This window comes from Pecten maximus, chromosome 1 (genome assembly GCF_902652985.1).
Source record: "Pecten maximus chromosome 1, xPecMax1.1, whole genome shotgun sequence".
NCBI classification, from domain to species: domain Eukaryota; kingdom Metazoa; phylum Mollusca; class Bivalvia; order Pectinida; family Pectinidae; genus Pecten; species Pecten maximus.
The window spans coordinates 59,681,024-59,696,513 of NC_047015.1; the positions used below are offsets into that span (position 1 = coordinate 59,681,024).

General features: G+C 38.4%; 1 protein-coding gene across 1 annotated transcript in view; it reads right to left on the reverse strand.

The window, feature by feature from the left end:
* Positions 1 to 254: 254 nt before the first annotated feature.
* Positions 255 to 15,490, reverse strand: part of LOC117339614 (substance-P receptor-like) — a 64,098-nt gene continuing 48,862 nt past the window's right edge. The window contains exons 3-5 of the mRNA XM_033901305.1: positions 5,006 to 5,110; positions 4,082 to 4,190; positions 255 to 814 (exon numbers count right to left, since the gene is read on the reverse strand). Coding sequence (XP_033757196.1) covers positions 711 to 814; positions 4,082 to 4,190; positions 5,006 to 5,110 — 318 coding nt within the window. The 3' untranslated portion in view covers positions 255 to 710. The remainder of the gene's footprint in view (positions 815 to 4,081; positions 4,191 to 5,005; positions 5,111 to 15,490) is intronic.

The window sequence follows — 15,490 nt, forward strand, 5'->3', positions numbered from 1 at the left end:
GACTGATGACACACACTGGAGACTGATGACACACACTGGGGACTGATGACACACACTGGGGACTGATGACACACCATTTGACCACTTCAAACCTACTTATTTAAGCGGTTTCCGCTTTCGATCATAGGCTAAAGGTTCAAACTACATGTAATACGCACTGTAGTGTAGATGCAAGAGCAACCAGTCCGTCATAAAATGTCGTTCAAATGAGAAAATTCGCATTAATCCGGAAATAAGTAAGTGGACGAGTTGTGTATGTACCGTGTACACTTGTTAAACCTTTATTTAGATATAAGTATCACCGTTACAACATTATGTCAATAAAATAAAGCTAAACTGAGCAAATTACTCTGTTTTGTGAAGTCAGCAATTACCCGTTTGATCAACAATGTGATCTGCCAACATCACATGAGTGGCGCTGTAGATGACGTCACACATGAGTGGCAGTGTAGATGACGTCACACATAAGTGGCGGTGTATATGACGTCACACGTGAGTGGTGGTATAGATGACGTCACACACGAGTGGCGCTGTAGACGACGTCACACATAAGTGGCGCTGTAGATGACGTCACACATAAGTGGCGGTGTAGATGACGTCACACATAAGTGGCGCTGTAGATGACGTCACACATGAGTGACAGTGTTGATGACGTCACACATAAGTGGCGGCGTAGATGACGTCACACATAAGTGGCGGTGTAGATGACGTCACACATGAGTGGCGGTGGTTGCCGACAGTTCATAAGTCCCGTATGTCTTGTGACTGGAATGGTTCTCCTTGCACGATACACACCGCCATACATCGGCCAGACCTGTGGGTGATACATCAAAATCACTTGACATCGGCCTTCAACAAAACCTTAAATTAATGGATATTACAACATCATCGAAATTACTTAGCTTTTAAAACATATAAATTGTTATCAGAAACGAAATCATTTTGATATCTGTAAAACAGTAGCAGCCTGATACCATCTGAAAACGTTTTCGCTACACGCAGTATATTTTAGAACTTTTTTCTTAATAAGAATTGTCATAGCTATATCAGAATATCTCCAACCAAACGTATCACTGAACGCTGCCATAAAAAAATCAATGTCGTAAAAAATGATTTTATACAAACAAGATCTAGCGGAGATTCCTCGGTGTTTGGTTTACTGATCGTTTATTAATCATCGTCGCCGTCAGCGAGCATATTTACACTTACTGATGTCCATCGGTTTGTACATTAACTTTAGGTGTGAATTCTCTTTTAGAGCATATGTTGTGTATAACAATATAATTTGTTTTTGAGTGTCAAAAAAATATAACGTATCATATTTGAAGCTGGTAATTATAATTGACCAATTTATGTGTGCTAACATTGACCTGCATGTATCAAACCGCTAACGACAGCCGGTATTTATAATATCGGTACCTGGTCGATTTACAAAGCTTCACTCGTGTATCGCTATTAAATATATATATATTTATTGCATTTTTGCCAGTGAAATATAGAAGTTTATCCAACTAATCAAACTTATATTTTCACTGCAGTGATAAGCAGTGAAAATATATCATTTTGCAGTGAAAATATAAGTTTTTCATTGTTTAACCAATCAGAGCGAACCTTGGTATTCTTTTCATTGAAACCGATATTTCCAGTCGAAGCGAAGATAGATCAATTGATTGTTTTGCTGTATTTCTGAAATATTCTGACTAGTTTTTGACGAAATACTCACTTGACATTAGCTATTCATGCACAGATTCTCCGATAACAGCAGAAAACGCTTAAATTGCGTTGATCAGTCCTTTCAAAGAGATGACGTCATGAATTATGTTACTGATTCCCGTACTTTCTGAAGTTCTCGAAGTTCTTAATTTTGTTGTTAAGAATAGAAAGTGCAATAAGAAGAAAATCGAATTGTTTCCCGTTGAATATAACATATATTTCACGAGTATGACAGAATGTGCAGATCGATATTCTGTCATACTCGTGAAATATATGTTATATCAAATGGAAATCATTCAATAACCTCTATATATTTTTGTTTTTGAGTGTCAAAAGAATATAACGTATCATATTTGAGACTGGTAGTTCTAATTGACCTATTTTTGCGCACTAATAATGACCTACATGTATCAACCCGCTAAAGTCAGCCAGCAGAACGAGTTATATTTACGGTAGCTGGCCGATTTACAAGGCTTCACTCGTGTCGCCATGCAATATATATATAAATATAAAAAATAACAACAACAAAAACAAGTCTTTGCCGCAAGGCCTTTCTGCCCTCTCGGGCTTCTTCAGACGGACTGAATATAATATAAATATTTATCCCATAACTACGCTTGTTTCACAACTGATATTTCACGTGATAAAATTCGTAGCAGTGTGTTATTGTTTTTGTTTACACACCGCAGTGTGTAACCACTTTCTAAGCCTCCGATTGGTCATTTGTGACCTCCAACAAATCTGATTGGCTAACCTCTGGCCTTTGACCATGGACTATTTTTACTACTCTCACTTATCTTTTTTTTTCTCTCGTCTGTCTTCAAAAGATCAGCATGTACATATTTTTTGGAGTTGTCGGTGCTCAACATTAGCATAACTGGATGAGAGGGGTGTTCTCATGGAAATGTCGATTAATCTGGGGTTTGAGTCGTACGAAATATAATTTGATGATGGTAAAATAGACGACGCACGGAAGCGAGATATTAAATCGATGGGCCTAGCGAACCAAAATGACACCCCCTCCCTGTTCTAGATATATATGCATTGGACCCCGAGAGCCTCGAATGAATTATCAAAATAATGAACAAATGTAATACAAAATGGTTTAATCGCTGTCTTTAATCGTAGTCATTTGAATGAAACGGCCACAGCATCTAACGTAACTGTTACTGTTAGGCAGCTTCCCTTTTTCTAGTTCGATATCATTTGGTACGGATATTGTACCAACAGAAAAAAATCAACGAATAAACACTTTCTTATCATTTCACTTACGTTTATTACGAATATATTTATCCCAAACACAAAAATGTAAAAATCATCTTGGAACATTTGTCTCATGTCAGTAAACTCTTATACTCTATGTCTCTGAAACTGATGAGATTTCGTGTAAACACATGGACTAACGTAAACTGCATAGGCCTATTGCTCCACACTCCAGCTCGGTTTCCGAAATATTTGTTGAAATGCACGATGTCTTGAATGAATAAATCTCAGAATGAACATTTAACATCATAATAACCAGTAATAGCGTACCTACGAAATCCAGGAAAGGACCGATAATTGAATATGACAATGATTAGTCTAATATTCAGCGGTGACGTTCGACTTCGCGATGACGGTGTCGTCTTCGAATATTTTGAGCGGAGTTATTTAAACAAGTTACCTATTAATAAATTACACCGACACACTGACTTTCAAACTAATATTTCGTTTTGTAAAATAATATCATTTACAAATATAGTACAGAGGATATGAGTCGTGCATCTAAAATAGATGATAAGCTTTCGTTTAAAACGACCTATATTTTGTCGGGTAGTGATTTGGTTCACGGAATTTAGTTGCTACGTTGGGAGAATTTGAACATGACAGACTTACATTTGTAAGTAAAGAAGTTATGGGATAAACAAGTTCCCCTACTCGTGACGATTGTTTATCATTTTTATCCAACTCTCGTTAGTTAATTTTCTAATTTTCAAAAGACACTCGCTAAAGCTCGTGTCTTTTGAAAATTAGAAAATTAACTAACGAGAGTTGGATAAAAATGATAAACAATCTCCACTCGTTGGGGAACCTCTATATATCAACAGTAGGGGATGTAGTCTGATTGTCTCATGTACAGTATTCCATCTGTTCCGACTTTGTTTATTGCGTCACGCTATTGTAAACTGATGACGTCATCACAATTGATGGCGTCATACATATCCAAGCAAAGTACAAATAAACAAAATTACTGTCCGCCTGAAGAAGCCTGATAGGGCAGAAATGCCTTGCGGCAAAGTTTTGTGTTTTTGTTATTTTTTATACACCTTCGCAAGGACAGATTTCTTTTTCTTATATGATATATAAATATATATATATATACTCTTACCACGTTTAAAATTAGCATTGAATCCTGCGTAGATGAGTGGATTGAGAGCACTATTAGAGTATGCCATACAATACCCGGAGAACTGTAGATCTCTGAACCAGTCTCCAAGCTGTGGGAACAAGGCAGATAACTTAATGAGAAAACATTAAGGTTAATTAGATACAATTTTCTTCTATTCCTGTATGTCGAACCCCATTACATTGTAAGGAAGATTACATGTCACATTTGTACCAGAATATGTTAGAGTAACGCGTAGTAGCACTCGAAGTAAGATCGGTCCAGACTCTATCTGTCCCTCGTGGTATGGTGATCTACCAGGTTTTTTGGCATAGCCGTATAAGTTTCTTTTGGCCCGGATATGACACGACAGGTGGCGTTACTTGTCAAGTTGAAGTATGTAATTGGTCAATGTAGCGGTAAATGCAAAATGCAGATATGCAGTTAAAAACGAAACAAAGTTAAGATTGAATACAAGCTGAATAAGTCGAAATGTATCTTTTTAAATGACACATTAGTAAAATTATATTCCTGATTCCAATGCAGTCTTATTATCACCAAAAAATGATTAAAACTGATATAATTTTGTTATCGGTGCTGATACACATTAGTTCGTTAATTCATTTCACCATCAGTTTTATATTATAACCACCAGCATTAAAACTATGCCGTTTATCTTTTTTAAAGATATTTCTTGTTAGGGATTAACCCAGATTGGTCTACCGGTGTCACCACAGAGTTCGCCCGATATCACCTTGATCGGGACAATACTTAACATATACGTTTCTTACCGTAGTGAATGTTTCTTTGTATGAGATATATTTCTATAAAATTCCTAATAATTCAGTAAGTATGGTGCTATATAAAGCGCCAGTATTATCTGGTAAAACTGCTAGTGTAGACGATGTACGATAAACTTGGACTTACCCTCTCTTCTTTGTCAGATCGGAGCTCGCTGTAAAGTAGAATGATTTGACAAGGAAGCCAGCAGACCGCGAATACAACCAGTATCACAACCAGCATCATAATCACCTAAAATACAACAGTGAAAACAATAGAAAATATATATACAAAACAATAAACAACACATATATAAAACAATAGAAAACATATATACAAAACAATAAACAACACATATATAAAACAATAGAAAACATATATTAAAAACAATAAACAACACATATATAAAACAATAGAAAACATATATTAAAAACAATAAACAACACATATATAAAACAATAGAAAACATATATTAAAAACAATAAACAACACATATATAAAACAATAGAAAACACATATATCAAACAATAGAAAACACATATATAAAACAATAAACAAAACATATATAAAACAATAGAAAACACATATATAAAACAATAGAAAACACATATATAAAACAATAGAAAGCATATATTAAAAACAATAAACAACACATATATAAAACAATAGAAAACATTTATTAAAAACAATAGAAAATAGAAAGCAAAAACAATAAAAAAACAACATTTTATCACATTCAAAACAATAAAAAACATATCTTAAAAATAATAAACAGCACATATATAAAACAATAGAAAACACATATATCAAACAATAGAAAACATATATTAAAAACAATAAACAACACATATATAAAACAATAGAAAACATATATTAAAAACAATAAACAACACATATATAAAACAATAGAAAACATATATTAAAAACAATAAACAACACATATATAAAACAATAGAAAACACATATATCAAACAATAGAAAACACATATATAAAACAATAAACAAAACATATATAAAACAATAGAAAACACATATATAAAACAATAGAAAACACATATATAAAACAATAGAAAACATATATTAAAAACAATAAACAACACATATATAAAACAATAGAAAACATTTATTAAAAACAATAGAAAATAGAAAGCAAAAACAATAAAAAAACAACATTTTATCACATTCAAAACAATAAAAAACATATCTTAAAAATAATAAACAGCATATATATAAAACAATAGAAAACATATATTAAAAATAGAAAATAGAGAACCAAAACAATAAAAAAAAAAAAAATATTATATTAAAAACAATAGAAAACATATATACAAACAATAGAGAAATATGTACAAAATGTTACCTACAAATTCCCATATTTCCCTTTATATTGTTTAACATCGAATCGATAACTGTGGTAAGAAAGGTCTCTGATGTACAACCGAGGACAACAGGCCACCCCACCCGGTCACATTATACTGACAATTACACCCAGCAGGATTCTCCACCCGGTCACATTATACTGAAAAAGACACCCAGCAGGACACTCCACCCGGTCACATTATTTGACTAAGACACCCAGCAGCACACTCCACCCGGTCGCATCAATTGACTAAGACACCCAGCAGGATACTCCACCCGGTCACATTATACTGACAAAGACACCCAGTAGGACACTCCACTCTGTCACATTATACTGACAAAGACACCCAGCAGGACACCCCACCCGTCACATTATACTGACAAAGACACCCAGCAGGACACTCCACCCGGTCACATTATACTGACAATTCCACCCAGCAGGATTCTCCACCCGGTCACATTATACTGAAAAAGACACCCAGCAGGACACTCCACCCGGTCACATTAATTGACTAAGACACTCAGCAGGACACTCCACTCGGTCACATTATACTGATAAAGCCACCCAGCAGGACACTCCATCCGGTCACATTATTCTGACAAAGACACCCAGCAGGACACTCCACCCGATCACATTATTCTGACAAAGACACCCAGCAGGACACACCACCCGGTCACATTATACTGAAAAAAACACCCAGCAGGACACTCCATCCGGTCACATTATACTGACAAAGACACCCAGTAGGACACTCCACTCTGTCACATTATACTGACAAAGACACCCAGCAGGACACCCCACCCGTCACATTATACTGACAAAGACACCCAGCAGGACACTCCACCCGGTCACATTATACGGACAATTCCACCCAGCAGGATTCTCCACCCGGTCACATTATACTGAAAAAGACACCCAGCAGGACACTCCGCCCGGTCACATTAATTGACTAAGACACTCAGCAGGACACTCCACTCGGTCACATTATACTGATAAAGTCACCCAGCAGGACACTCCACCCGGTCACATTCTTCTGACAAAGACACCCAGCAGGACACTCCACCCGGTCACATTATTCTGACAAAGACACCCAGCAGGACACTCCACCCGGTCACATTATTCTGACAAAGCCACCCAGCAGGACACTCCACCCGGTCACATTATACTGACAAAGACACCCAGCAGGACACTCCACCCGGTCACATTATTCTGACAAAGCCACCCAGCAGGACACTCCACCCGGTCACATTATTCTGACAAAGACACCCAGCAGGACACACTACCCGGTCACATTATACTGATAAAGCCACCCAGCAGGACACTCCACCCGGTCACATTATTCTGACAAAGACACCCAGCAGGACACTCCATCCGGTCACATTATACTGACAAAGACACCCAGCAGGACACCCCACTCGGTCACATTGTACTGACACAGACACCAAGCAGGGCTTACCACCCGGCCACATTATACCCAAAAAGGCTCACTTTAAAATGCGACAGCATTGTATAGTAAAGGAACTGCTGAGTGGTTAAGGGGGTATAGAACTAATACACTATTATTGAGAATGTTGTGATGGAGGGTTATAAGGGATACACAACTAGGTTCATTTTTATCTGACAATTATGTTAATGAGCGCGCGCTAGAGACCAGATGCTATCAATGAGTAATGAATATTTATGTGACCTCCATTAATTACACTCTTCCCGAGCAATGTCAGTTTCTCGTGAGTATGATATAGGATTACTAATGGCCGATGTCTTTAGATAATTGTTAATCAATAAGTTTACCTCTAAACTGTGTTAACTGATACATAAATAATGAACACTGTGGACCCATTACCAGAACGACTTAAATAGTTTGGACATGAACAACTGAGGTACATTTGACCTGAGATTATCTGCATTACGCTCTATCTAACTATCGCCTACTATTGATACCGTTCTACAAGTCAGAGACAAACAGACTCCATCGCCTACTGTTGTTACTGTTCTACAAGTCAGAGACAAACAGACTCCATCGCCTACTGTTAATACTGTTCTACAAGTCAGAGACAAACAGACTCCATCGCCTACTGTTAATACTGTTCTACAAGTCAGAGACAAACAGACTCCATCGCCAACTGTTAATACTGTTCTACAAGTCAGAGACAAACAGACTCCATCGCCAACTGTTAATACTGTTCTACAAGTCAGAGACAAACAGACTCCATCGCCAACTGTTAATACTGTTCTACAAGTCAGAGACAAACAGACTCCATCGCCTACTGTTAATACTGTTCTACAAGTCAGAGACAAACAGACTCCATCGCCTACTGTTAATACTGTTCTACAAGTCAGAGACAAACAGACTCCATCGCCTACTGTTAATACTATTCTACAAGTCAGAGACAAACAGACTCCATCGCCAACTGTTAATACTGTTCTACAAGTCAGAGACAAACAGACTCCATCGCCAACTGTTAATACTGTTCTACAAGTCAGAGACAAACAGACTCCATCGCCAACTGTTAATACTGTTCTACAAGTCAGAGACAAACAGACTCCATCGCCTACTGTTAATACTGTTCTACAAGTCAGAGACAAACAGACTCCATCGCCTACTGTTAATACTGTTCTACAAGTCAAAGACAAACAGACTCCATCGCCAACTGTTAATACTGTTCTACAAGTCAGAGACAAACAGACTCCATCGCCAACTGTTAATACTGTTCTACAAGTCAGAGACAAACAGACTCCATCGCCAACTGTTAATACTGTTCTACAAGTCAGAGACAAACAGACTCCATCGCCAACTGTTAATACTGTTCTACAAGTCAGAGACAAACAGACTCCATCGCCTACTGTTAATACTGTTCTACAAGTCAAAGACAAACAGACTCCATCGCCAACTGTTAATACTGTTCTACAAGTCAGAGACAAACAGACTCCATCGCCAACTGTTAATACTGTTCTACAAGTCAGAGACAAACAGACTCCATCGCCAACTGTTAATACTGTTCTACAAGTCAGAGACAAACAGACTCCATCGCCAACTGTTAATACTGTTCTACAAGTCAGAGACAAACAGACTCCATCGCCTACTGTTAATACTGTTCTACAAGTCAGAGACAAACAGACTCCATCGCCTACTGTTAATACTGTTCTACAAGTCAGAGACAAACACACTCCATCGCCAACTGTTAATACTGTTCTACAAGTCAGAGACAAACAGACTCCATCGCCTACTGTTAATACTGTTCTACAAGTAAAAGACAAACAGACTCCATCGCCTACTGTTCTACAAGTCAGTGACAAACAGACTCCATCGCCTACTGTTAATACTGTTCTACAAGTCAAAGACAAACAGACTCCATCACCTACTGTTCTACAAGTCAGAGACAAACAGACTCCATCGCCAACTGTTAATACTGTTCTACAAGTCAGAGACAAACAGACTCCATCGCCTACTGTTAATACTGTTCTACAAGTCAGAGACAAACAGACTCCATCGCCAACTGTTAATACTGTTCTACAAGTCAGAGACAAACAGACTCCATCGCCAACTGTTAATACTGTTCTACAAGTCAGAGACAAACAGACTCCATCGCCTACTGTTAATACTGTTCTACAAGTCAGAGACAAACAGACTCCATCGCCTATTGTTAATACTGTTCTACAAGTCAGAGACGAACAGACTACATCGCCTATTGTTCTACAAGTCAGAGACAAACAGACTCCATCGCCTACTGTTAATACTGTTCTACAAGTCAGAGACAAACAGACTCCATCGCCAACTGTTAATACTGTTCTACAAGTCAGTGACAAACAGACTCCATCGCCTACTGTTAATACTGTTCTACAAGTCAGAGACAAACAGACTCCATCGCCTACTGTTAATACTGTTCTACAAGTCAGAGACAAACAGACTCCATCGCCAACTGTTAATACTGTTCTACAAGTCAGAGACAAACAGACTCCATCGCCAACTGTTAATACTGTTCTACAAGTCAGAGACAAACAGACTCCATCGCCTACTGTTAATACTGTTCTACAAGTCAGAGACAAACAGACTCCATCGCCAACTGTTAATACTGTTCTACAAGTCAGAGACAAACAGACTCCATCGCCTACTGTTCTACAAGTCAGAGACAAACAGACTCCATCGCCAACTGTTAATACTGTTCTACAAGTCAGAGACAAACAGACTCCATCGCCAACTGTTAATACTGTTCTACAAGTCAGAGACAAACAGACTCCATCGCCTACTGTTAATACTGTTCTACAAGTCAGAGACAAACAGACTCCATCGCCTACTGTTAATACTGTTCTACAAGTCAAAGACAAACAGACTCCATCGCCAACTGTTAATACTGTTCTACAAGTCAGAGACAAACAGACTCCATCGCCAACTGTTAATACTGTTCTACAAGTCAGAGACAAACAGACTCCATCGCCAACTGTTAATACTGTTCTACAAGTCAGAGACAAACAGACTCCATCGCCAACTGTTAATACTGTTCTACAAGTCAGAGACAAACAGACTCCATCGCCTACTGTTAATACTGTTCTACAAGTCAAAGACAAACAGACTCCATCGCCAACTGTTAATACTGTTCTACAAGTCAGAGACAAACAGACTCCATCGCCAACTGTTAATACTGTTCTACAAGTCAGAGACAAACAGACTCCACCGCCAACTGTTAATACTGTTCTACAAGTCAGAGACAAACAGACTCCATCGCCAACTGTTAATACTGTTCTACAAGTCAGAGACAAACAGACTCCATCGCCTACTGTTAATACTGTTCTACAAGTCAGAGACAAACAGACTCCATCGCCTACTGTTAATACTGTTCTACAAGTCAGAGACAAACACACTCCATCGCCAACTGTTAATACTGTTCTACAAGTCAGAGACAAACAGACTCCATCGCCTACTGTTAATACTGTTCTACAAGTAAAAGACAAACAGACTCCATCGCCTACTGTTCTACAAGTCAGTGACAAACAGACTCCATCGCCTACTGTTAATACTGTTCTACAAGTCAAAGACAAACAGACTCCATCGCCTACTGTTCTACAAGTCAGAGACAAACAGACTCCATCGCCAACTGTTAATACTGTTCTACAAGTCAGAGACAAACAGACTCCATCGCCTACTGTTAATACTGTTCTACAAGTCAGAGACAAACAGACTCCATCGCCAACTGTTAATACTGTTCTACAAGTCAGAGACAAACAGACTCCATCGCCTACTGTTAATACTGTTCTACAAGTCAGAGACAAACAGACTCCATCGCCTACTGTTAATACTGTTCTACAAGTCAGAGACAAACAGACTCCATCGCCTACTGTTAATACTGTTCTACAAGTCAAAGACAAACAGACTCCATCGCCAACTGTTAATACTGTTCTACAAGTCAGAGACAAACAGACTCCATCGCCAACTGTTAATACTGTTCTACAAGTCAGAGACAAACAGACTCCATCGCCAACTGTTAATACTGTTCTACAAGTCAGAGACAAACAGACTCCATCGCCAACTGTTAATACTGTTCTACAAGTCAGAGACAAACAGACTCCATCGCCTACTGTTAATACTGTTCTACAAGTCAGAGACAAACAGACTCCATCGCCTACTGTTAATACTGTTCTACAAGTCAGAGACAAACAGACTCCATCGCCTACTGTTAATACTGTTCTACAAGTCAGAGACAAACAGACTCCATCGCCAACTGTTAATACTGTTCTACAAGTCAGAGACAAACAGACTCCATCGCCTACTGTTAATACTGTTCTACAAGTAAAAGACAAACAGACTCCATCGCCTACTGTTCTACAAGTCAGTGACAAACAGACTCCATCGCCTACTGTTAATACTGTTCTACAAGTCAGAGACAAACAGACTCCATCGCCTACTGTTCTACAAGTCAGAGACAAACAGACTCCATCGCCAACTGTTAATACTGTTCTACAAGTCAGAGACAAACAGACTCCATCGCCTACTGTTAATACTGTTCTACAAGTCAGAGACAAACAGACTCCATCGCCAACTGTTAATACTGTTCTACAAGTCAGAGACAAACAGACTCCATCGCCAACTGTTAATACTGTTCTACAAGTCAGAGACAAACAGACTCCATCGCCTACTGTTAATACTGTTCTACAAGTCAGAGACAAACAGACTCCATCGCCTATTGTTAATACTGTTCTACAAGTCAGAGACGAACAGACTACATCGCCTATTGTTCTACAAGTCAGAGACAAACAGACTCCATCGCCTACTGTTAATACTGTTCTACAAGTCAGAGACAAACAGACTCCATCGCCAACTGTTAATACTGTTCTACAAGTCAGTGACAAACAGACTCCATCGCCTACTGTTAATACTGTTCTACAAGTCAAAGACAAACCGACTCCATCGCCTACTGTTCTACAAGTCAGAGACAAACAGACTCCATCGCCAACTGTTAATACTGTTCTACAAGTCAGAGACAAACAGACTCCATCGCCAACTGTTAATACTGTTCTACAAGTCAGAGACAAACAGACTCCATCGCCAACTGTTAATACTGTTCTACAAGTCAGAGACAAACAGACTCCATCGCCTACTGTTAATACTGTTCTACAAGTCAGAGACAAACAGACTCCATCGCCTACTGTTAATACTGTTCTACAAGTCAGAGACAAACAGACTCCATCGCCTACTGTTCTACAAGTCAGAGACGAACAGACTACATCGCCTATTGTTAATACTGTTCTACAAGTCAGAGACGAACAGACTACATCGCCTATTGTTCTACAAGTCAGAGACGAACAGACTACATCGCCTATTGTTCTACAAGTCAGAGAAAATCAGGCCCCAATAAACACAATAAACTCGTTTATTTCTGTGAGTTTTTGTGCCTCCCGTGACAATTGCCATTTGCCGTGGCTTTCCTGAAACTTACTGCGTCTCGGTTGACATTATTAAATTGTGATTGCTAGATTCTCTTTTTTTAACTTGCATACAAAGATTTGTTTCAGATTGATGGAGTATTGATCGATCTAACTTTGTTAAACATTTCTACAGGAAACAATCATGACAACGATTTATAAAGGTATCCATTGTAAAAAAAGAAAAAACAACAAACTTAAAGCTCACTGAGGAAGCCAGTAGTTTGTAGACACTATAAACACGTCATTATGCAAATTACTTCCTGAAAAACAAAAAAGCAAATGCCGAGTTTCCAGGATCAGTCTCCAAGGGAAGGTCTTGGAATAAAATGCTTGAAACAATTAGAATCCTGGAATGGTTGGATAAGAATAGGCCGAAAACGAAAACATGGCGGGGCGAGTCATCAGTTACCATGTAGCTTAGAATTAAAATCGGGTGTATATTAAGTAAGTAAAAGTCGCTCTTCCGTAACAAAATTATGCCAAAGGATATCAATCCACACCTTTAGGTTTCGAGTTTAATGTCGACCTGCACTTAACCAAACATTTTCATGATTTAGATTGGAAACAATTAAAATATTTTTAAAAAATGATGAGGAACTTTAACACATTAAGAGTCAACATGCCCACAACACAGATGAAATTGGGGGGGGGGGGGGGGGGGATGCCATGAATTCAGAAATGATTTAAATAACATGCTATTTCAGAATCTAATATAATTTTACAAGGGCCCATTGTGCCTGAATCGCTCACCTGCAATGCAGTGATCTTTTCATATATGGATCCTGCAGTTATTTGAAAGCATGCTACAGGGCCAATATAATGTCTCTCTGCACTTTGGCTATTCACTAGAAGTCATTTAAAGATTTAGGCATACTTGACCGACGTGACCTTGAATGTGAGTTAGGGTCATTCATTTAAAAAAACTTGGTAGCCCTTCACCCCAGCATGCTACAGACCCAATACCAACTCCCTGGGACTCTTGGTTATTGAGAAGAAGTCGTTTCAAGATTTTAGCCTTTTTGACCCCTGTGACGTTGAATGAAGGTCAACTTTATTCATTTGAACAAACTTGGCAGCCCTTTACCCCATCATGCTACAGGCCCAATATTAGGTCTCTGGGCTTTTTGGTTATTGATGAGAAGTTGTTTAAATGGAAAAGTTGACGCCGGACGGACGGACGGACGGACGGACGACGGACGCCGCGCCACGGCATAAGCTCACTTGCCCTTCGGGCAGGTGAGCTAACAATGCTATTTACAGAATTAAGTACCTTAATTCCAAACCGCAGATTCCAACAAATCTACTGATATATGATCACCTATAGTTTGCATAATTATTAGTATTGTATGAAAGGACTTTCAAATTATCAGGCTTTTTAACCTCCAGGTAAACTGGACAGTTACCTATGTCTCAGTTTGATGATTTCGTTTCTACATGTTAAACCGTAATAAAACACAAGTAAACAACACTATTTTATAAATGAACAATACACACAGATCTACACAGCACCGGATAGCTATCCTAGTACAACATAAACAGCAAATATGGACCTGTTGTTTACCGACCTCATGTTTAGATCTCTGTATCGATAGACAACTTGACCTGTTGTTTATTTACCTTACGTTTAAGTTCTGTGTATCGGTAGACAACTTGACCTGTTGTTTACCTACCTTACATTTATTTCTGTGTATCGGTAGACAACTTGACCTGTTATTTTACTACCTTACATTTATTTCTGTGTATCGGTAGACAACTTGACCTGTTGTTTTACTACCTTACGTTTAGATCTGTGTATCGGTAGACAACTTGACCTGTTTTTTACCTACCTTACATGTACGTTAAGTTTTGTGTATCAGTAGACAATTTGACCTGTTGTTTACCTACCTTACGTTTAGTTGTGTGTTTTGATAGACAACTTGACCTGTTGTTTACTAACTTTACGTTTTGTTCTGTGTATCGGTAGACAACTTGACCTGTTGTTTACCTACCTCACGTTTAGTTCTGTGTATCGGTAGACAACTTGACCTGTTGTTTACCTACATTGCCTTTAGTTCTGTGTATCGGTAGACAACTTGACCTGTTGTTTACCTACCTTACGTTAAGTTCTGTGTATCGGTAGACAACTTGACCTGTTGTTTACTTACCTTACGTTTAGTTCTGTGTATCGGTAGACAACTTGACCCGTTGTTTACTTACTTTACGTTAAGGTCTGTGTATCGGTAGACAACTTGACCTGTTGTTTACCTACCTCATGTTTAGTTCTGTGTATCGGTAGACAACTTGACCTGTTGTTTACCTACCTCACGTTTAGTTCTGTGTATCGATAGATAACTTGACCTGTTTTTTACTTA